Source organism: Falco punctatus (genome assembly GCF_963210335.1).
Source record: "Falco punctatus genome assembly, chromosome: 2".
NCBI classification, from domain to species: domain Eukaryota; kingdom Metazoa; phylum Chordata; class Aves; order Falconiformes; family Falconidae; genus Falco; species Falco punctatus.
The window spans coordinates 33243671-33266549 of NC_137581.1; the positions used below are offsets into that span (position 1 = coordinate 33243671).

Sequence of the window (22879 nt, forward strand, 5' to 3'; positions counted from 1 at the left end):
GCTGAACTTACAAAACCAGAAATAGGTCTGGCTTCAAATCATGAGTTTCAGAGTGTCACAGTCACAGCAGTGCCTGGAAGAAAAGAGTTTCTGACAGATCTGGCCTAGGAGGACAAGGTCAGCAAAAAAACAGGTTCAGGGAAAGGTGTTACACTCTGTGGATTTTATAAGAACAAATTTTACAAGCTTTCCAGATGCTTCACATTGGTTATTTTATAAACATCATAAACATTGGCCATTATTAGCATTAATGTGTCTTATTAAAATTCTCTGCAAACTTGTTACAAACAGATGGATGATGTTTTTGCTTTACATGTGTATATGCCTAAGATTGCTATATAGGGAGACTGTGAAATGAGCTTCCCTTTTTCAAGAATTTTCCTGTATTTGAATTCATCTGAGGAATGTTTTTCATGCATCTTTTCCATTGTTTTCCCACAGCCTTGTGTAATCAGCTGCAATATGTCATTTGCTTTATGAAGAAGAATTTGAAAGTACTAGATGTTTAAAATAGGTGTGTGTGGTCTATTAAATTCTGCAGAGTAGCAAAAAAACCACTTCTGCTGTTCTGCCTTAAGGGTCCAAAAGTCTAGTGTAATGCTACAGCTGTGTGGCCATTTGACATAAATATTGCAGTATCTTTTAAAATAGCATGTGCCATTCCTCTGTCACAAACTAGATCAGATGTCCAACTCTAAGCTGACCATTCTGTGCTTTCTTTGTTGACTGGAGAGTAAAATGGGCATCTCTGGGGAATGAGTCATCAGACCGACCTCATGGTGCTCTTCCAGTGAGATGAATCATCCCTTGGAGATGCCGTATTTTCTCTGCTGTCCTAGACAATTCACAGGGGGCCTAGCTCAGAACCAATTGCCCCACTTTTTACAAGCCTTGTTCAGAGCAGAGTAATCCCACTTACTGTGTGTAGTCTTGATACAGAAGGACGTAGCATAAGGGAAGAACTGGAAGTTAGATAGAAATGCTATCATTGTAGCAGTGAATGTTACGGGGAGTGAAGAAGAAATATGTTAAGAAAATGGCCTTCAAGTGCACTCACCTGGAACACACACACTGTCTATAGGAGTCTCAGTACAAAATGCTTTCTTATTAATGAGGATTAGTGTGGCCAGAACATTTCAGCTTATGGCCCAACTACTAAAGAAGTACAGGTATTGAAATCCCTGCTACAAATTTCTGCCTGGAGGTATTTAGAAGATTACCAAATGGATTACGCTTAAAAATTTGGGTCAAGTGTTCAGCATGTGAATTAATTACCTGACCAAGATACTTGTGCCAGGATAATCTGTGAAATAAAGTATATTACTGCTGTCACACCACCGATTTACAGCCCCTGATTTAAGTTCTACAGGGAGTCTTTGCCTTGTTATGGTGCTACTTTAGTTATTTAAGGGATAAAGAGAGAAAAATGGCCACCTCTTTTTTATTATTATTAAATTACTTGGGGTTTCTAGATTTGAATCTGTGCTTAAAATGTGGATTGTTTTCCAGGATTTTGAATATTTCTGTCTTTCTGGTTCGATTTCTAAATTCTTTCATTTTGCTTCCACAGCAGAGTTGCACATGACGCTGCTCCCTGTTTTTCATACATCTCTCTTTCATTTCCTCCCAATCCACCTTTTCAGCCTAAGGCTTGTAGACATTGGTCTTCATGTTTAAGAAAAGTGGAAGCCCTTGAGACATCCACATTGGGCTGTTTTTTTAGACTACACCAAAGCTGTAATTGTCTCCTCTGACTTTCTCCTCCACGCACTGTGAACTTTGTCTACCTCTTATTGAGGGTTCAGACCATTTCTGGCAGTCTCCCGTGACAACATTTTCAAAAGTACCTATAAGTGAATGCAGGTCCAAAATCCCATACTGAGAAATTAATTTGATGTCTCGAGAGTCAGACACACAAGGTGGTGGAAGTGTTCCAACATGCAAGTAGATAGTTACACAGTGTAATGAACAGAAGTGTGCCACGGCTAGGTACCAAGCAGCTTATGACACTCACTTATTTGGTCATTTCTGTCAATTTTACTAACTGATGACTCTTCAAGGGACTTAGGCACCAGGTCCCCATCAGGGTCCAGTCTCTTGCACACCTGTGGGGGAGCAGTGGGAGGGTGGTTTTTATTGTGGAGCCCCCTGGCCAGATTACTTCCTTGTCATGTGCTGGTCTTCACTTTCATCCTCTCCTTGAACTTCAGAGAATTTCAATGCCTAGTGATCAGGATGATCTTTTGGAAAGGTATGTTTAAATACCCTGAATGCCAGTGAAGGAGCTGAACTTAAGCCTCCTTCTTTCCAAGAGTGCTCTAAATGGTTAGGTCCAGTGCTCTCAAAGGTGATATTGACCTTCCTTAGAGTGTCTGATAGATGGCTTTTAGGCACCTGATCCAGAACGATGCCAGCTGGAGTGAAATGTCTCCCAGCCTCCTGTAGCGCTGCACTGAACAGAGAGAACAGCTGCATCTATGGCACATCCCCATCCAGGGGATGCATATGCACAATCTAGCAGCTAGTTAAGACAGTGCCTTTTATATGTATTCCCAAGAGTGAAGCACTTCCCCTGTGCTTTGTAGGATACCTGAGCTTCTAATTCACCACAGTTGATTACAGGTAATCACCAGGGTCTTAGAACTTGTCTAAAAGGCCTGAGTGTCAAAATGCAGGTCTGAAGGTATGGATAGACAGATGGTTCATCCTACAGGGCAAGCTGGAATGTAAACTTACAGAGTCCTTTAGTCCAGTGTACTAATCACAGACGTGTCCTTTATTCCTGGTGGACATGAGGACATTGCTGGAAAGGGAAGCCAGTTCCCAGTGACCCTGGAATCCCTTTGTGAATTAGCTGGCATTAGGGAGAAGAAATGTGCTGCAGGTTCTCACCCTACCTTGGCAAGCACTAATTAGCTCATTGACTCTCAAGATGTTTGAAAACAGAACATAGACTCTTTAAATCACTTAGACACATTTAAAGATTGCCATCCTGAATTTCATTCACAACAGCTAAGTGACAACCCTACTGTTGGCCTTAGGTAAGCCAGGGGCAATCCAGTGTAGCAATCCCCAGCACTCAGGATTAAGGGCCAGTATACACCAGTAGGCCATTTTGATATTTCTAGGGAACCTTGCAGACAAGCTACATATATTGGTAGTTGGTTGTTTTGGTGTTTTTTGTTTTTTTTTTTTCATTTCAGCTACTAAATATCATGCTATCATAATAAGCAGTAAAAGCAAAATTATTACAAAGTTTAACACAATTGATAAGTGTCAGGATGCAATCCTCAGTAGTAATGCTAGAGTATTTGTAAATTGTAAAATAGATTCTTCCACTAACTAAAAAGAAAATCTTGGTGAAGTTCTAATTATGGTCAGGGACCAAAACTTTATAGTTTTTGGCCACTTACAAAGTTTTGAAATACAAGGATTCATATCTGTGAATAAAAGTGGCATTATTAATTCTTGCAAAGAAGGAAAGAGACAGCATCTGAGCGAGTTCCTACTTTGCCTGGACAATAAGCTGACTTTTGAGAGTGTCAGCAATAGCACTGCAATTTTCATTTTGTCACTGGGATACCTTTGCCACAAAAATCATGGTGGTGGCAGGAGAAAAGCCATCTATATGTGAAAGGTATCCCAGCTTTGCAAGGAGCTGTGATCAGAGTGGTAGGCTATGGTGCTCTGAGTCTAACAGCTCCCACGCAGTTGTACTGCAGCATTATGCTGATATGGGTGAGGAGGGAAGCGGGGAGGCAACCAGAGCAGCTGGAGTATTAGGCACCATCAACCAGAATTTTAAGACAACTCTACCTGCCATTGCCTGCTTTGATTTTTTGAAAATGATCTCGAGATCTGAACTGCGTGGTCCAGTTCCAGCTATCATGTGGATATTCTACTCATCTTGTTGTGGAGATAAATTAACTTTCACTCCACACATCAATGTACAGGGTGCCTGCCACTTCTTTCTGCTGCCAGTAAGCTTGTTTGCTTCTGTATGCTCTTGCATTGCATGTGAAGGTGTACATGGAAGTAAAAGCAAAGAGATACTCATCTTTCAAAAAGCCCTGGAACTGAAGAAACATGGATTTATGACATCACACAGTTTACCTGCTCAGCTTGTTGCTAAGCATCTTAGCTCTTTTATTCATGACACAGGATATGAGGCTAGATGCAACTTTGTGATGATTCAGTAGGGCTGTTCATTAAAAAGAATCAAAGATTTGGAGAGAAGACTGTGTCGTGTCCCCCTCCTTGGGAAGATCAGGATTGTCACCATGAGTTTTTCCTCCCTTCCTATTGAAGGACTTCAGTGTGTATGAGAGCACACTGACTTTTTATCCAATAGCTGGTAGGTATCTGCTATAAAATTTCTTCCCCCCCTGCCAAAAAAAAAAAAAAAAAAAAAAAAAAAAAAGAGGTTAAATAATTCTGAAGGCAAATGCATTCTCAACAGACTGAATAAAATTCTCCTCTCCAGGTTTGTTCATTTTCATTCTCTGATCTCTCTGGATGTGATTTAATCTGTTTTAACATTATCAGCACCTTCACAGATAGAATCTGAATTTTTAATATAAAAAAGGAAGAAAAAATCTTAAAAATCCTTTTTGAGCTTTCTTCAAAAAAGATTTGGATCAGGGGTTTTTTTCCTCATTACAGATTCACTTCAAAAGTTGCTCTTTTACTTTAGAAAAGGTAGAATTTATATTGATATGGTAGTGATTACTAAAATCACCATCTTATCTCATTTGCTTTAAATTCCATACTGCAGCCCTTTCTCCCAGTAATCCTTCCACTTTTTAGTATATTCTCTTAGTACTAAAAATGAAGCCAGTTTCATTACACATATTGAAAGCATGCTGGTTAAAATTCTTTTAGCAGTCAGACTTTTTATACGCATTCATGCTTTCCAAGTATTTTTTCAATTGCTCTGCATTAATAACTTTTAAAAGGATTTTCCTTCTCTTTAATTGTCCAGTCTTAGAGTCTTTCTTTCATTTGCCAGTTACTAATTCAAAAATATGAGCTTACTTTATGTGCAATTTTTAGGTCATCGTTAAGCTCTTTGTGAAAGAGATTGAGTCATATAATGTGTTTTTTACAGTGCAGCTCAGATCTCAGTTGGTGTCATAGAATGCCACTATAATACAAATAAAAACATTAATCATTCATGTCATTAGTTGAGACTATTATTTTCTACCTTGATGTATTTCTAAAAAAAAAAAAAACAACAAAAAAACAAAAACACAACAAGAAGCCAAAACCAAAATAACCTCTACAATCCATCCAGTCCCTTTTGATTAGCTTATTTAGTTGTGCTCTTTGCTTGCTTCTGTACTGATAATTTGTCCAGTAAAGCTCAGCTGGGTAGCTCTATTCTTTACTTGTCCTCCCATTTTCCGTCTCATGTACACATGTTCTCAAAAGCATTTCTATCCAGGATGCTGCAGCAACACCAGAGAACAGAGATGAAAGACTCCATTTCTATTTTACCTTGCATTCTTATAATTCTTCCCCACTTTATGGCAGTATAAGCCTTTGTGGTTGCAACCTGTAGTGTTTCAGATCGCTTATTCCTTTGTGTTTCATTTTCTTTGAATTTCTTCATTGCTTTCATTGTGTAGCCTTCACTCCACCTAAAGTCAATAGGAATCTTGGTATTGATTTAAGCGTGGCCAGAATTTCAACAGAAGCTCTTCTGTTATTTTTAAGCCTTTTTTTTTTTTTTTTTTAATGTAGGCCATTAAACATGCATGATGTTTTATAGCAAAATAAGTGCACTGCCTCCTGAAAGGTTTCAGTCTAAGGCCCCATTTTGACAACTTATGCCATGTTCCTGGATCCTGCAGGATCTCCTAGATGATAAGGCAAGGTTCGACGCCAAGAAGTATGTGCTTGAATTGTGTGGAAATCTGTGTGTGGTTTTGAGCTCCCTTGCTGAGTAGAGATGGAGGTAGGGGCCTGTTACTTTGCAAAACTGGACTGTAAATTTTGTGTGGAAACGAACAACAAGGGATGAGAGTAAGACATTGGAGAAAGGAAGGAAAGATGGAGGTTTCACCAAAAAGATTTTCTGAGTTGGCTGTGCATATCGTGTGGCCTGCACATCTAAAACCTTTCAGGCTTCTTAGAAGTGAATGAATAAACTTTATAAATATGAATATGAATAATCCTATATAACCATGTCTGGTTGAAATACTTACTCCCTACAATAGGCATTAGTTTCGCTTCATGTCAGATTACTGGATTTGTCCCAAATGGTGTAGTTTGTGATGATAGAGATGTTACGGGGCAGGAAAAGAGTTCTGGAAAGGGGTAGATTATGTGGGAGGGAAAGAAGGACACACAGTGAACAAGGGAACAAAAATACAGAAGGAAGATGAGACCGAATGCAGTAAACAAAGAAAAAAAGATGACAAGACATAGCAGGCAAGGGAGCATAAGATAAGGCAACAAATGGAGAAGTAAATGTCCCTACATAATGTGTGTGAGATGATTTTTTTGTTTTGATTGCCAGCAGAGGCTATGGCTTTTGAAGCCTCCTCATCCACCTCTCTGTTCGTTTTCTTCAGCAAAAGAAACCATACTGTGCCAAAAAAACCCCACAGCACTCTTAGGAACATTCTAATCTGAAAGATCCCTGGACAATTATTACTTTGACAATTATTACAACTTCACTTACTGGGCCCTGCTAGAGTTCAGTCACATTTGTCTTCCTTCATCTCAGAGTTCCCTTGGGGTTCTTTTTTTGGACAGGCTTGCCAAAAATAGTTGTTCCTACATTTGCTATTTTTAAATCTGAAAAAAAGGTCTGCCTAACCATAATGACAAGAACAAGAGCAGTGTGTTGGGGACGTCTTATAATCTTGTCAAGCTGATGAAGAAAGTAGCATTCACTAAATCTTCCTTTGAGTTAGTGGGGTGCAGTTGTGTGTGGGGGGGTTTGTTTGGTTGTTTTTTTTGTTTTCTGGATGTCAAGCAAAGTCCATAAAATCTGTTCTGTAATATAAGATGGTGGCATTAAAGAAGCAGGTACTGTACATTTTTACCTGCCCTGCTGTGTTGTGCTGGTCTGATGTCAGGTTCCTGTTTATTGAGAAATGACATGGAGGTGAAGCAGTCTTGTTGAGTCCGAGTGATTTATCACATGGCATGATGCCAGCACTTGCTGTTACACCAAGCTGTCAGTTTCTTTGTTGTAAATTAAACCACGTTCACAACCTAAAAGATTTTCAAAGCTTATTTTGTAGACAGATCTTCTAGCAATACCTTGCAGAGCAAACTGGGCTCTCTTTAATCAGAGTGTATATTTTTATTTCAGAGTTTAACAAGGAGTGTTCTTCCATTTCTAGAACTATTAATTGTTGATATACATACCTCAGGCAAGTTACTTTGCAGGTTTCAATATAAATCCTGAAAATGGGATGTTTTCAGTATCCCCATAATGCTCCTTCTTTCACTCTTCCTCACTGGTTTTCTTAGCATTGAGAAGAAAGGAAAACAGCTGCTGACACTGAGGTTTGATGTTTTTACAAGACCAGGGTTTATAATTTGTGCTGTGGTATAATTATTTTTTATTTTGTCCTTTATCTATGTAGAAGAATCTGCATATTGTATTATGAAAAAATGTTTCTTCCTCCGTCACTCAGGTGTAGACCACTGACATCCACTCATCCTCTTAATAACTCCTGCAAGTATATTGACTAAGACCAGTCTTAGTCAGATGGAAGAGAAAGAGGGATCAACCGTCACTCCAGGTACACCTCCTCCTGGTCTCAAACACTGTAGGCCTAGTCAAAGGGAAATGTAGAAATAATATAGTGCAATTTAGGGGGATGACACTTAGACTTGTTTCTCATTCTTTCCAGTATTCAGGTAGGTGAGGCAGGGTAGACGGAAGAGGAAAACATCCTTCTTCCTCTGGTAAGCCTTGTAATGGTTCTGTGCAACACTGGGACCTCTGTGTCAGGACTAGAGCAGAAAAGGTGAGACTGCTAGTAAAAGATGACCCCACTGACTCTGCCTATAGGATTAAATTAAGCTGAGCTAGGGCAGGTTTGTCCGTACTGTTCCACGGTAAGAAGGTTGTTGCTCTGGGCCAGCTAACATTTTCCCACACAGTTGAGAGTTCGGTGCAGGCCAAGTAGTTTACTGAAAAGCATCTTTTTGGGGAGAGAGAACAGTTGCTGCTGCAGGGACACTCAGCATATTGTGCCATTTGACTTCAAGGAACAAGAATGGTCCCTGGCTGGTTTTGATCACTAGTACAGATGTGGTTGTTGGCGGTAGGATGAGTTGAGGAATGGCAGCCTTGCAATCTGACTTCCCACACAGCAAAACGATTTGGGAGGTAAATCACTGGAGGCACCATGCTTTCGGTGTGTTCAAAATTTTGGGATATAATAGAGAAGTCCTGTGGTTTTATGCTTTATCATGCTATGTCTTAAGACTATGTCTTAAGGAACCTACGGCCACCCAGACAGCAAGAAGACCAAACAGTAGCTTTCTCTTATCTGATTGAATTGCACCTTTTTTTTTTTTTTTTTTTTGATATGCATAGATGTTTTTTGGGGGGTATTTTGGGGTTGTTTGGGGTTTTTTTTGGTTGGTTGGGTTTTTTTTTTATTTAAAAAGAAAAAAGAAATGGAAAACCCCCACAAAATCAAAACCAAAACAAAGATGCCATTTCTTTGTGGCAGATAGGCTGTCTTCATTATACAAATCTATAATGGATTTTGCTTATGTATCCAGCTGATGGTATGCTATACTTTAGGACCCATACTTTGCATTATCTGAAGTCTTCTCCAGAGTGATATTTCCAGCTTTTATGTTTTCCTCCCCTGCCAGTCAATGGCAATTGCAGAGGTTTCTCCCTCTGTGACATGTGAATTGGGTAAAACAGAGAGGCTGAAGGCTTTTAGCTGTAAATGTTTGAAAGGAAAAATCTTTTCTGAAAGTAAACAGTATCATAACCAAAAGACTGAGGTTTGGCTGAGATTAATTTAAAAAATATGTTTATTTCATTACTTTGCAATCTGTCTACCGTTTCTCTTATTGATGTCACATGTCATTTGCCTACATGCAATTTTAGCCTTGGACTTAATGGTAATTTCTGTTCAGTACATTGCCAAATGCCTTTCAGAACTGTTGCCAAAAACATTCTCTTTCCTATCCAAAACTGACCTGGGGACTCTAATTCATCCACTTACAGCATCTAGCCTTGACTACTGTAATTCCTTGGTTTGCTGGGCTTGGAGCCAAATCGATTGGCAGACTCCAGCTTAGTCAGAATTCAGCGACAAGGCTACTGACCCAAACCACGCCAACTCTATATCCTCCCTGTGCTGTGAATCTATATTTGAAAAGCATGTTATACATTTACTGTAACAGTTTCCTTTACACCGTAATTTTATGGGTGGAATTTTTCTTTTACCCTGTATGTCAATTGTCGCACTCTTACAGAATTTTCTGAGCTAAATTGCCATATATTCTACTCTTGCACTTACAGTAATTTAGTGCAAAGCCCTTTTCATCCTGTATCCCTAATTGGTGCAGTTTGGAGTGAAATTCTACATGAAACTTGATTATTTTATCTGGCAGCAAAGACTTTTGTTTTTAACACGTGTTGCAGTTTCTTTTTTTGTTTTTTTTTTTTTTTTACTACTACTACTACTACTATTATTATTATTATTATTATGCATTATAAAGCATTTGGTTGCTGGTGTTCTTTATTTTTGCATACAAGAAATGAAAAATAATCACATATGCATGACAGCTGAAAATGTAATAAGCAGAGGAAAATAGAATACTTCTTGTCTCCTGAACCCAAGGAGAAATTTCAGCCTCAGCTCAATCATGTATTTAAAGAAGCCTGCTAGATAAATGTAATGGAAGGTAAAAGTGTTCTCTCAACCTCTTAATCTACAGATGAGGTTATGCTTTGGTTCTCATTTATTTATGTTCTTTTCTGGTAGTATCATTTTCAAATACCCCGTATCAAATATTGTCTTCCCCTGGAGATATTCTAGTTTTCCTTTTAATCCAATTTTGTATAAAACTTCTACAGGTGTTGTTTAAGGGATTTTTGTTGTTGTTCCTAGTTTTTCTGGTTGTTTTTACATTTATACTTGATAACAATAACAAATGTAAATAAATTTACATTTATATTTGATAACAAATAACTTGATGGCAACAGAAACTGAGGTTTAAACTTTCTTTTAATATGCTTGCTATGAGCTGGCACCTCTGATAAAGGCTAGTGTAGTTACACCACATTTGTTAAACACTGACACTTGCATATCAGTCTAGGCTTACTTGTTTGGGTCTTTTTAGCTATTTATAACTCAGCAGAAAAACAATTAGATAATAATATTTTGAAACACACCACATAAATTACCAGCTATAGAATAAGTCATTGGGAAAGATGCAATTTTTTACATCCTGTAAGTTATGCTGATAGGAAAAACAATGATGTAGTATGGACCCTTCTAGAACAATACAGTTTTTTAAACCCTAATTTAGTAAGGAAACATCTTTGCATATGGTCAATGAAAATTTGTTATAGCATAGAACTTAACAACAGATGTTTGACAATGAATATTTCATGTTACTTAATAATTCTACTTACCAGTCATCATTGACAGCACAGTGCATCCTAGAGTTAAAGGTGCCTTACGGAGATAGACATGATCTGTTATTTCATTTTATAATTTTTTTTCTAGAGGTCAGGAAATAGTCTGAAAACCATGGTCAGCAACAAAACCAGGAGCAATGGTTTCGCTCCGATTCTGCAGATAACAGCCCAAAATCTGGGCCCTCTCTTTGGCCAAATCTTACCTAGATGTGGAGGAAAAATGAATGCACTGTAGAGTTTCTCAGCTAATATAAACTTTCCTGGCTTCCCCTTAGGGATGAATCTACCATCCTTATGGGTTGTGTGCTGCTGGATCATTTACCCATACAAATCTGATCCTGATCAGGGATGGGTACATTATGTCTTGTCTTCCAATTACCCAGAGCACAGGAGTTCTGCCAGTTTTATGCTTCCAGGGTGTCTGTGGGAGAACAAATTAATCCTTATGCAACATGAATTAACCAGCAAAGAAACTGAAAACTGAAAAACTGTGAACTGGCAGAATGGCTTTACATTGGATTGCCATCTCATAGCACATAAACGCAGGATTATCATGGAGTACAAAAAGATGTGAAGCCACTTTCCTATACTGTCAAACCATGGCCTTGGCTGCTTTTTATCTCTGATGCAATGCTTGGAGACCTTTTATGTTGGGTGTTACCTGTGGGTGTTTGCAACACTTCATAGCCTATATTGCTGGTGCTTTTTGAAATAGTTGCCTGTGTGTTGACACTTTCTTTGAACAAGGTAGTGAAATGTTGGTCTTTGATATGTACTAATTTACTATTCTCCTCTACATTTGCCTTTTTAAATTATCCCTAGCTGCCTATTGGATAAACTTTCTTTAAATGTCTTGATTTTTAGCATCTAGTACTCAAAGTATCCTACTTCCTTTAGGTTTTTTTTGTATTCCTGAAAGTGAAGGAGAACCATTCTCTGCTCACTTTGTCTACTACACTTATGCAAGAAAAACTATTTGACATCTTCCTAGCTTGTGTTTCCATTGCAGAGAGTTTCTGAAATAATCATATAATGACTTTTGATAAATCTTAGCATCTGTTCACAGAATGGAAATTAAACACTTTAAAGTTCAAATGTTTTTAAAAATTCATATGATGTTATTAATACCTATTAGTGGAAAATGGCAAACCAGCCTTCCTCATATTTTTGTGAATCTTTTCTACTTGAATTTCCACTTGCAAACTAAAACCAGATTGTTAATTATGCAAAATTTTCTGAGCACCTGGGTCATCAACATGATAGTAATTAAATTCTAGCCTCAGTTTCTATACACACAATAATAGATTGCTTTAGCATTTTCATTCTTTTCAAATTAATTGAATATACACCGCATAACTTCCTTGAAACATCCACCTTTCACTCCGAGCAAGTTCTCATAGGCTGAAGTTATCACATCTGCTATTAAAACTTGATCACAAATGGTTCTGATCATGCCAGTAGTTTTGAGGCACCTTATTTAGTATAAACTACATAGAAGTATTAATTCTAAAAGACTAAATTTATTTTCTATGGCTTTAGGAGTTAATTAACCAGCCCTGATTACAAAGACAAACTTCCATCTGTGATTCAAAATGTTGTAAGCTTCCTCAATCTGAAAGCAGCCTGTAAAATAGGTAATAAAAGAGGATGGAAGAAACGTGCTTCTATTCAAGTGAGTGAGGTTAACTTTCAGATCTAGAGGGGAAAGATACGTAACTGACTTACTGGGTGAGCTCATTGTTTTACAAAATATGGGTTGTTATGTATAAGATCCTCTGCATCTGTGACTTGAAGGGAGAAGAAGAGCAGCTGTTGATCAGCTCGATGAGAGCCCCAATCAGAGGGCATTACGGCATTCCTGCCACCATTTCTCTATGAGAGGGGAAGGAGGTGCTTCAAGCTGCAGCATTACAAAACAGTAGACATTGTTTCAGCCCAGGAACCTAAAGAGATAAATAGTCAAGAACCTTGTCCAAGAGTTGAGGCATTTTTCAGTTTGACTTCATAGGTCAGCACATCTGCACGCTCAGGAGCACAGCCCAGGTCATTTGTAGAAAATTTGTATTTCCTGGTGGTCCTTCAGTTAACTGTGCTGGGATCAAGGCAATTTAAATCTTGGTCAAATAATTTTTAGGCAGGTCACTGTTGTGGAAGGACAGTGTTGCTTGTAACTGATGCGAAGAGAAAGAGAAGAGTGTTGGGAGAAGAGGTTCTGAATTAGGATGAACAAGTAGCTAAAAACGTAAGATCTTAATTGTCCTAGATAATTGACCTAAATATTGATGTCTGGCTTCGGGAAAAATTCATTAGAGTTGAATGAGGGAAGCCCATTTCACATCTCTTCTTCATCTTATATGCAAAAAAATGTGACTGTTCATGTACATAAACATACATAGGCTGTGGACACAGGACAGAATGATCTACCACAGGTGAGCCCATTTATAATAAATAAAAGAGAAACAGCAGCTGCAGCTACAGAATGCAGCATTAATGTGTGGTTTAGCCCTTCCCATCTACTTACAAATTCTCACTATCAGATAGTCACCCTTCAAAGGAGAGCCTGCTTGTCTTTCACGCTTCCATTTGTACAGCCTGCTCATCTGTATGCAGCTGCCACAGGGGAACGTGTCAGGTTTATGCCTCAAGTGTCATTTCTGTAGTCACACACCTACAAAGGCACATGGCTGTGCAGAGGGTTGTAGCAGACATCACGGGGAAGCAGCTGCATGCGTGGTTTTTGGTACATAGTTATAAGTTGTGTAGACTAAAGTTATGGAGACAGACTTGAAGGGAGACATCTCCAACATTGGTAAAATGTAAGTACAAAAGACACATCATTGGATGGATATTGATGATGTTGTTTCAGTAATGACATCATCCATAGACTCCTAGTGTCTTTGCTTTGCTTCTATATAGTGATCACAACATAAATTGCTTGTCTTGTTTGACTTCCTTGTTCACCAAAGTTGAGCAGATTGTCGCCGTTTTCAACGCTTCTACCAGACAAAAAGCTTGGGACCATTTCTCGAAAGCCCAGCGAAAGAACATAGACATTTGGCGAAAGCATTCTGAGGTTGGTGATTTTATTATTACTTTCTATCCATCATCTCACAGCTGGATTGACACAGAACGAGTGTGATTGTAGCTGGACATAGTGTATTCAGCAGTATTTACGGCTACCGTTTTAGCTGTTAATCAACTGGCCATTATATACTCTCCTCTACAGTATGAATTGCTCCCATTGCTCTCATTATGATAATAGTCATTAAATAACACTAAGACAGAGAGCAATGTGGTTTTATTTTTCATGCAAAATTTGGGAAATCATTGGAGGATTATGTTTACTACCTAAAATAATGAACTGAAGTAGTGAAATTAGGAATGGTATTTTCAACTAAGGATAGAATTAAGAAATATTTCTGAAAAATATCTTTTTAGGAGTCATCGTGATCTGTTTTTAAAAGAAGTATTCTGTAGCACAGATATTTTTTCTCTTTGTGCCATCACATGATCATTATAAGATGACTTTGCCTAAAAATAAGAGAATTTCTTTCCTAAGTAATGACCTAAGCATATTAAGCCCAGAATTATGACATACTTCTTCCCATTCGTTTTATGTTGATCTTTCAAAAAGTAGACACATCACTTGTATCGATTCTAATTATTATGCTTGCAAAGAAACCAGCATAAATGTAATCATACTACCATACAGAGTTAGCAATTTGGAACCACGCATGCGTGACTGTCATAGGCATGAACAGAGGAGATGGGATTCTAACTTCCCCTTGCTGCCAGTGGTGGCAAAGGAAGCGCTAGACCTCATCCTGTGTTTTGGTCATCCAGCTTTCGTTTTTAATTCAGTATATACGCTATGAGCCTGTATTTTAAAAAGTAAGTACCGCTGTCTTTGTTTTCTTTCTTTCTTCTTCCTTTTTTTTTTTTTTTAATATGAGCAACTTAACATACACTTGGTTTACTTTCATGTAGTACAGTGTGTTGATTGTTACTATCACAGTCCTCTAAATGATTTTTCTCTGTCTCAGAGTAAAAACTTTAGAAGGTAAGGTGCACTTATTTAATTATTTTGTAGTACACTTGTAAAATAAGTGTTGTACACTTAGTTTGAGAAACACTGAAGTGCTGTGATATAAATCATTTGCGTAACATTTTAAGTGCCCATTAACTAATGCTAAATTACAGTTGAATACCAATGGCACTAAATGTAACATCCACATGAATACCAAATGAATTCTTTATTATCAGTGCTATAATGGTGAATACCAAATGACTTCACAATAATGGGACACTTAAAATAAAATGTTAGCATAATTTATTGGTACAAACTGTATTTTGCATTTTGTTCACAAATATTTCATATGAGTACTGGATAAAGACTTTGTTCAATTGAAAGTTGGGAGTTGGGAATTGATGTTTGTCTTATCATTTAGAGAAGTATGAAAACATGACTTGCTAGTAGATTATTTCAATTATATTGAGACCATCCCTTCTTAAACTAACTTTCTGTACAGGGATGTTGTGTGTCATTCATTTGCTGGCTTCTAAATCTTTAATAAACTGAAATGTGTAAGAGTTGGACTTTCCAGAAATGTTTCAAATATTATTCCCTTTGTTTTCCTAAGAGGACAACTAAAACAATTCATAAATATGTGAAGACTCTCACTGAAAAAATATATTTTAGAAATGCCTGTTTTCCAGATGTGAAATATGATGGAAATGTTAGCAAATAGCATATTTGCTTTAAATCATATTTTCTAACCATGACATTATTTGCTAATTTGTTTAATTACCTGATCACCTTCCATTTTTTTCTGAATTTAGGAAAGCTTTGCTAGAAACCCAAACCCAAAACAAACACTCATACACATAGACATTCTCCATGGAAGACTATTGACTTTGCTGATAATGTAGACATTGATGCATCAAGGACATCTATCCCCTAAAGAGGGAGTAAATGTAAGCGGATGTCTGCTATGTATGCAATATGCTTCCCCAAGAAAAAGTGCAGGTGGCCTTTTCCAGTAAGGAATTAAGAAACGGCTTGCTAATTTCTTCTGGAGGTGCCTCTGTTTGCATGAGATGCTGGTCGGCAATTTACCTTTTTAATAACTTTTTTTTTTAATTTGAAATTATTCTCCTGTAAAATGCCTACTAATTAGCCCCCTTGCCTTTGCTCAGATTAATGGACACATACACATTTAACCAGAATATCTGAGATCTGCCAATGAACCAAGGGTACAGCTTGAGGGAAACGCCTTCCCTCTTTTCACACAGTCCCTCTCTGACAGCCGATGTTAATTGCACCGAGCAGCGGTCCGACTCCTCAATGCTGTCTCCTCCTTCCACACGACTCTTCCTTGTTTCAAAGATTTCAAACCACCTCTTTGGGAATTAAGCTCTTTGTTGGCAGAAAAATTAGCTGTCTGCGAACTGACAAGGCCTGCACTAATCACAGTGCAGCATCCCCGTGTTACACCTGACAGGATTATTAGGGCAAAATAGAGTCCTCTCAATCTTCCCGGTGCTGCCATTAAAAAGCCAGCAGCTACATCTGCGCCAGCTTTTCTACCCAGAACAAAGACCGTCTAGACTCCTACAAAGCCTGTGTGCCTGCTGATCATTTACCTAGAGACATGTGTGGGGCTCTCTGCCTGCCCTTGCAGCAACCAGGCTGTCCACTCTGGCACTCCTTTTAGATCAAGATGCAGAGATTTTTGGGACAGCATTATGGGGCTGGGTCTTTTAAATCCGAGGTGATTTGGGCATAGGGAGAGAGGGTGAGATGCCTTTGGCCAGCAGCAGACACATAAAATATAGAGCACTCCATCTGCACTGGCTGCTCTTGGCTCCCTTTATCATCAGCAGAGAGAACTAGGCACTTCTAGGATGCAGTTAATATGACTTTGTTTAATGGAGACACCTACGCTTGGCCAGATGAATCCTACCCCAGGTGGCAGAAAGAAGCAAGAATCATCTCTACCTTAAGCGGTCTAATAATTTTTTTATCAGTCTGCTTTATACACAGATTTAAGTACTGTCCTTGCTGTTAAAGCATTCTCCTATGTTTAGCAGAACTAAACATCACTTAACATGAAGACTCACTTTCTGTCTTGTTTTCCCTGAGTGTTATCTTTGATAAACTCAATTCTTTCACAGGAAGAATTCCCTGTGGTACTGCTGTTATAAATATTCATATACAAATAAATATGATTACAATGATAAATGATGCATAATTAAAATCAGAGTGGTATTAAAAACAGATACTAAATAATACATAATGACTTTATGGAAGCTAATACTGACAAAAGGTCATTTTGGGTTTTAGGAGCTCCGAAATGCTCACAGTGAACAGCTCATGGGAATCCGCCGGGAAGAGGAGATGGAAATGTCTGATGATGACAGTGGTGACAATCCCAGTAAAAAGCTGAGAGTAGATGATTCAGGTAAAGCCAAATCCTTCTATAATGTCAAGCCTATACAACTGGGGTTTTTTAAAAAGTAAACAAAAACTTACATGTGAGAAGTGACATATTAATAGCTGATTATATAAGACAGTATCTTATTTTAAACCGTCATAAGTTAGTTACTTGAACGATGCAAGCTGTTTCTAGGAGGTGTCTGTCACCTACTATGTCCTGTAACAATGAAAATTCTCCAGTTCTGCCCTTGACTGGAAGCAGTACGTTTCTTTAGCATGCTGTCTGCAGTCTTGTATGACAGTATCTAATTCCATGTTCATAAAAATGTCTTATTATGAGACCGTTTGGAGTTACGTGTTGGTCAGTATTCTTTAAGCCTTACTTTTCTTTTCAACAAATACATAATAATGTATAAGCTCTCTAAAAAATACACCGTGCCATTTTAAATGTGTGCTTTGTGGAATTAACTTTCAAGGGTACATATTTCACAGTGTGGTACTGCATACTGCTTTAATTGGATACTCGTTAGATGGCTGTCATGAAAGAACAAGGGTGCATGTAATCTAAGTAAAGAAATGCAACATTTTCAGCCTTCTACAAATACTGTGCTGTCCAGGGTGGACACGAAGAGGTGGCTCAGAAGCTGCCTGAATTATTGACTGGTAACGTGATCTGGATGGATGCTTTGCTTGATTTCTTGACATTGGCTAATAAAGTTGTGAGTAGCTTACAAAGGTTTGCTTGTTTAGACACTCATTTTCAGAAAGCAAATTTGGCTCCTTCTGTGACAAGATGCTGTGTGAGGTCAAATGACTCCAGAAGTAAAGACCAAAGGAAGGAGTGTCATTCTAGCAAAGAAATTTTTACTACAACATCTCTTTCGAGGGGAGATTTAATATTTTTCCTGGAAGAAAAATGCAATAATAAAAGCTGTAAAGGACACTCCTAATTTTCACTTGGCCAGTTGTGTGGGTTTGGAATTTCAACACAATTAGCAGAATGCTTGGAGCTGAGACAGTGGGTCGCTGCAGACAAAGCACTGCTAGCAATCAAGAGATTTTCATGAATGTCTAATCATTTTGCTTGACTGTGTCCCCTCTTATGGAGGGAAGTCATTAGAATTAACAACAGGAAAGCAGAGCCAGAAATACCCACAGCCTGCACGCCAGATGAGGAGTAATGATGTTTTGAACTGTCATACTTATCAATTCAGCTAGGTTTAACGTATGCATGCTTAGGGCAGAGCTATGCCAGCCATTGTTTTTGTAACATCAAAAATCGGAAAGCATGGGGGGTTTTCTTCCATAAAAAGGGAAATTTCTAACAAAAGTTTTGATATCTGAGATTTCTGTAGTGTTCCACCCTGAACAACTTCAGGTTTTTCGTATTGTTATAATGCGGGCATCTGAGTCCCCTCAGTGATAACAGTAGCAAACCCCAAACTGTTGCATACTAAATCAGAATTTAACAGTATGGATCCATTTGAGTACTTGTCCATCATTTTCCATTGTAACATTCATCATCCTCTTGATCTTAGTGGAGCTGATCCAGCCTGCTGCATACGTAGAGTCATCCAGTTCTAAAATTAGTTTTATAGCTTTCTTCTTCCAACATTGCACTCTCAACTAAAGCAAACGCATTTGATCCTTCTGTCATTGACAACAGAGGGAATTTGGAGGTAAACCAACAAAATTCTTGCGTATAAAACTTTGGTAAATGAAAAGAAAGTGAGAGAAGGACATTGATTTTTTTTCATTTTTATGTACAGAGTAGTGATTCTTCCTTCTTTTAGCATTTTTTAAAAATTACTATTTGTGTTAGATGCCTTTTTTTTTTCTTTTTTTTCTTTCTTTTTGAGTATGTCATTCCAGAACCACCTCTTTATCTCACTGGAGTGGCTATTTGTATTCACAGTAACCTCTGTTCTACAAAGAATGTCTTTTAAAGAATATTTTATCACAAAGAAACAATTCTGCACAGCAAAAAAACAATGACATTTTCTTTATTTTTAACCCCTTTTCTTAAAATATTCGTCTAAATGCTTAACCATGGGAAGGGCAAGGCTTGAATAACACAAAGATATTATGACCTCCAGTCTCCTGAATCTGTCTTCCACCCTCTAATCCATGTTGCAGGACTGGGGCACTGCCTCCTGTGCAAAGACCTTCTGCTTCTCCAGTTGTTTCAGAGGTCATTCTCCCCAGGCTTACTTAGCACCCTATGCTATAGTGTGCAAGCTGAATCTTCAAGGAAAAGGAATGCATCACTATCTGCTTGTTCTAATGGAGAGTGTCTCAAACTGCTGCAAGCACCCCCTGAAGAGCCCCCCAGGGAATCCAATAAGTTGCCTGAACTATCATACATGCCTAGTTTACAGGAAATCCTCCAGGTTTCACAGACTAAAAGTCATTTGTATTACAGGGAAAGCTGGAAAAGCTGACCTAAGACTCAGTGAATCTCACCTGTGGGACCAGCTATTTCTTTAGAATTTAATATTTATTTTATTTTATTTTATTTTCAAAATTCAGCCTTTAAACAGTGATTTTTCTGCAATTTGGATTTTGGAGTTTGAAAGGGACAAGAGGATTGCTGAAGTAAAGCTGGGAGATTGCTAAGAAAAAAATAATAATGATGATTGGCAACTCAGTTAATACATTTGAAAGTCAAGGCGCAGCTACTGAAGCATTAGCTCAAGGGAAAAAGAAAGATACAGCACTGGAGTCTAGAGGATATACGAAAATCTTCAGAATGATCAGGATTTATGGATGCTTCATCTCCCACCTGCTGGCACTGGGAGTAAGGATCTACATGTAAAAGCCTCCAAAGTAATTTTAAGAATTAGTGAAGTGAAGCTGAATGTTGCAGAAAAGAGCTGAAGTTTGGTTTATGCCTAGAAGGCACCTGTAATTTTACTTTAAGGGGAGGTGGGTTAATCTCTTCCTTTTGCAGTTCTCAGTGACGTGCCATTAATTCTAGCAACTCCAACTTCAGGAAGTCTGCAGCTGGCACCATGGAGAAGAAAGAAATGCACAATGCTTGCAGAGGGGTGCAGGAAGGATGGGCGTGTGATTAAGGCTTTTGACTGGGATCCCAGAGCTCTGGGCCAAATCCCAGCTCTGCTACATACCCCCTGCCTGGATTAGTCAATGAATTTGTGTTATCTCCGTTCCCTACTGTCAAATGGAGGCAACAGTGCTTCCTTTCATTCAGCCACTGCCTGTTCTGTCCACGTAGATGATAAGCGCCTTGCTGTAGGGCTCTTCCCAGCTCAACAGACTTGCAGTAGCCCACTTACTGGGCCCCTGGAGCATTTCACCACCATTGTGTTACCTGTGATGAAGTAACTTAATGACATCTCAGGGACTGCATGCAAATCATAACTTGCAAGTTATGTAGTGCAAGCCTGATTTGAACACGTTAAGATTGGCACTGCTTTTGCGAGTCAAGAGAGACATCCTCTACCCAGGATTTTCAAACACACCTAAAGTAGGTGCCAAACTTAAACATCCAAGTTCTTTCTGTCTGGAACAGTAGCCTGGGTGCTTTCCTGAACTGATCTGTCTTCTTTGCAGCATCAGCTAAGTCACTTGCCATAGAAGACAGGCTGAATAGTGGGCAGTCCATCTCACAGAAGAGCGTAAGTCCTTGTGAAAGTCAGTATTTGAAAATTTCACCCTGATGCACACAGCATAAAACAGGCTTTGTGGTATTGTTCATAAGTCTATCTTGAAAGTTGCAAGCCTGGCAAGTCTTCAAGGAAAGCCTGAAAAAACACTGAAGTGATCTGTGTGATGCTTATTCATCTTTTCTCTGCAATTCAATCCTCTTTTTGCTTTCTCTAAGGCTTGTGTGAATGCAGAGATGCATACGTGGAATGAAAACTGTGTTTTATAGCTGGATTAAACTGGTAGGAAAGCTTTATATAGCTTATTGAAACTTTGAATAGAAATTGCTGAGCCCCAGCTGTGTGGAGCTGAGCTTTGCTCTTCCTTTTCTTCCAACTGGAATAGGGTCACAGAAGATGTCATGTCAGATCTTCTTCCTCCTGATTCCAGAGATCAGTTATTTCTCCTTTCCTTTCTTGTAAGTCTAAACTTATGGGGTTTATAGGAGATTTTGTTTTAAACAAAAGTCTGATTTATTTTTCTGCATTACTTCTCCACTCCATAGCTTTTTCGCATCACATTTTGTGAAAGTGATACTGGTATTTAACAAGCCCATAATTTGCCCATTTTCCTTTTAAACACTTGTTGATAAAGATAATGTAAAATAACAAAATGTGTTTACTTTAGAAATTAATGGGATAGTGTTGCTTTTTTCCTCAAATAAATCAATACCATTTCAAAACCGTCAGCAGCTGGTGTCATAATCACCCCTGCAGTAATGAACATATAAAGGCACATGAAGAGGAAAATAAACCCTGTTAATAGAAGCTACTAACCAGGTTTTATAAGCAATCTCATGAAAAAAAATGTATTTAAAAACTGAAGCTCTGAATTGTCACCATACTGACACGATCCTCTCTCGGGCCAGAGAAGACAGCTGAACAACCCTTTTGAGCTCTGCCAGTGGAGTAACCTCCCTTTGAATGGAAATGCTCCGGACACAACAGACAATCAGCTTTGCTCCCTGGGACCATCAGAGATGATCACTAGAAAGCAGCACAAGATGTTTACTCCCTCTATGCAGGGAAAAGTCTGCTCTAGTGTCTTTCACAGCGTGCCAGTTCAGAACTGTTATCATCCGGCAGAATCCAATTTTGTGCCTTAAAATGCATTCCATTTTTCCCATAGGTTTTACAAAAATAGGCTGAAATTCAGGAAGCGTGTAGGCAGGGGCCTAATTTTATGCCACTGGGTTTAAGTCCGTTTGGCTCTAATTGTGATTCTCGTGCAGCTGAATTTAGCAGAAATGCCTTGATGAATCAGGCTGAAGGTAGCTGTCAGGCCTGTCTTCCCTGCGGAATAAAGTCCGGTCCCAGGTACTGGGCCAATTCCTCTGGATCATACGCACACATCGGCTTTGGGATGAAGGTCTGTGCTTGTCCTGTGGACATGGCAGTGAAGGGGTTAACTAAACTCTCAATTTTCAGAGGAAACAAACACTTCAAAGTAATTTTCCTAATATGGGGTTTAGGAGGATGTCCCGTTTACTACAGAACAAGTCTGTTGTGCTTTGATGCTTTTCGACTGCCAGAAATACTATTATCTAGATTACATTTTATCACATTTTCTGGGTATTTCATACTGATAAGGTTTTATGCAGGATCATTACATATGAGAATAGATTTAATCCTGTTTTTAGTAAGCTTTAAGGACACTGAGGGATTATTTATGTAATAAGATGCAAAGTTGCTATGGAAAATGCTATAGCAACCTAACATCTTCACAAAACCAAGCAGCCACTTGTGACAGCAATCTAAATTTACATTTATTTTAGTGTCATTTTATTGACATTCTTAGTATCTCATTTTGACAGCATGTTAAAATATGTTTTGCGTTCATGCTAGAACAAAATTAACAGCATGTTGTTGGAATGAAGATGATGCTTATAATTTTTGGAGATAATTTTAGCATATGGCGTTTTGTGTAAATAGCATTAAAATACTAGTTAAAAGAAGTTTGGGTGCATCTCCTCTATTTGTAATAGAGTGAACAATACACATTGAAAGTGATATTTTACAAGTCAGTGAAAGCTAAACTGTTTTTATTTGCTTTATATCTGAATGAAAATATTTTTAAGAATGAAATGATTTTGTTATTAGAATTTATTTCGAATCCTATATCTTTTATTATAACTTTCCCAG

General features: G+C 38.3%; 1 protein-coding gene across 10 annotated transcripts in view; it reads left to right on the top strand.

Annotated features, from left to right (window-relative positions):
• Positions 1-22879, top strand: part of ENOX1 (ecto-NOX disulfide-thiol exchanger 1) — a 392145-nt gene that overhangs the window by 311530 nt on the left and 57736 nt on the right. For all 10 annotated transcript variants that reach the window (XM_080376795.1, XM_080376801.1, XM_080376802.1 and 7 more), the window contains 2 exons: positions 13603-13709; positions 16980-17097. In XM_080376795.1, coding sequence (XP_080232921.1) covers positions 13603-13709; positions 16980-17097 — 225 coding nt within the window. The remainder of the gene's footprint in view (positions 1-13602; positions 13710-16979; positions 17098-22879) is intronic.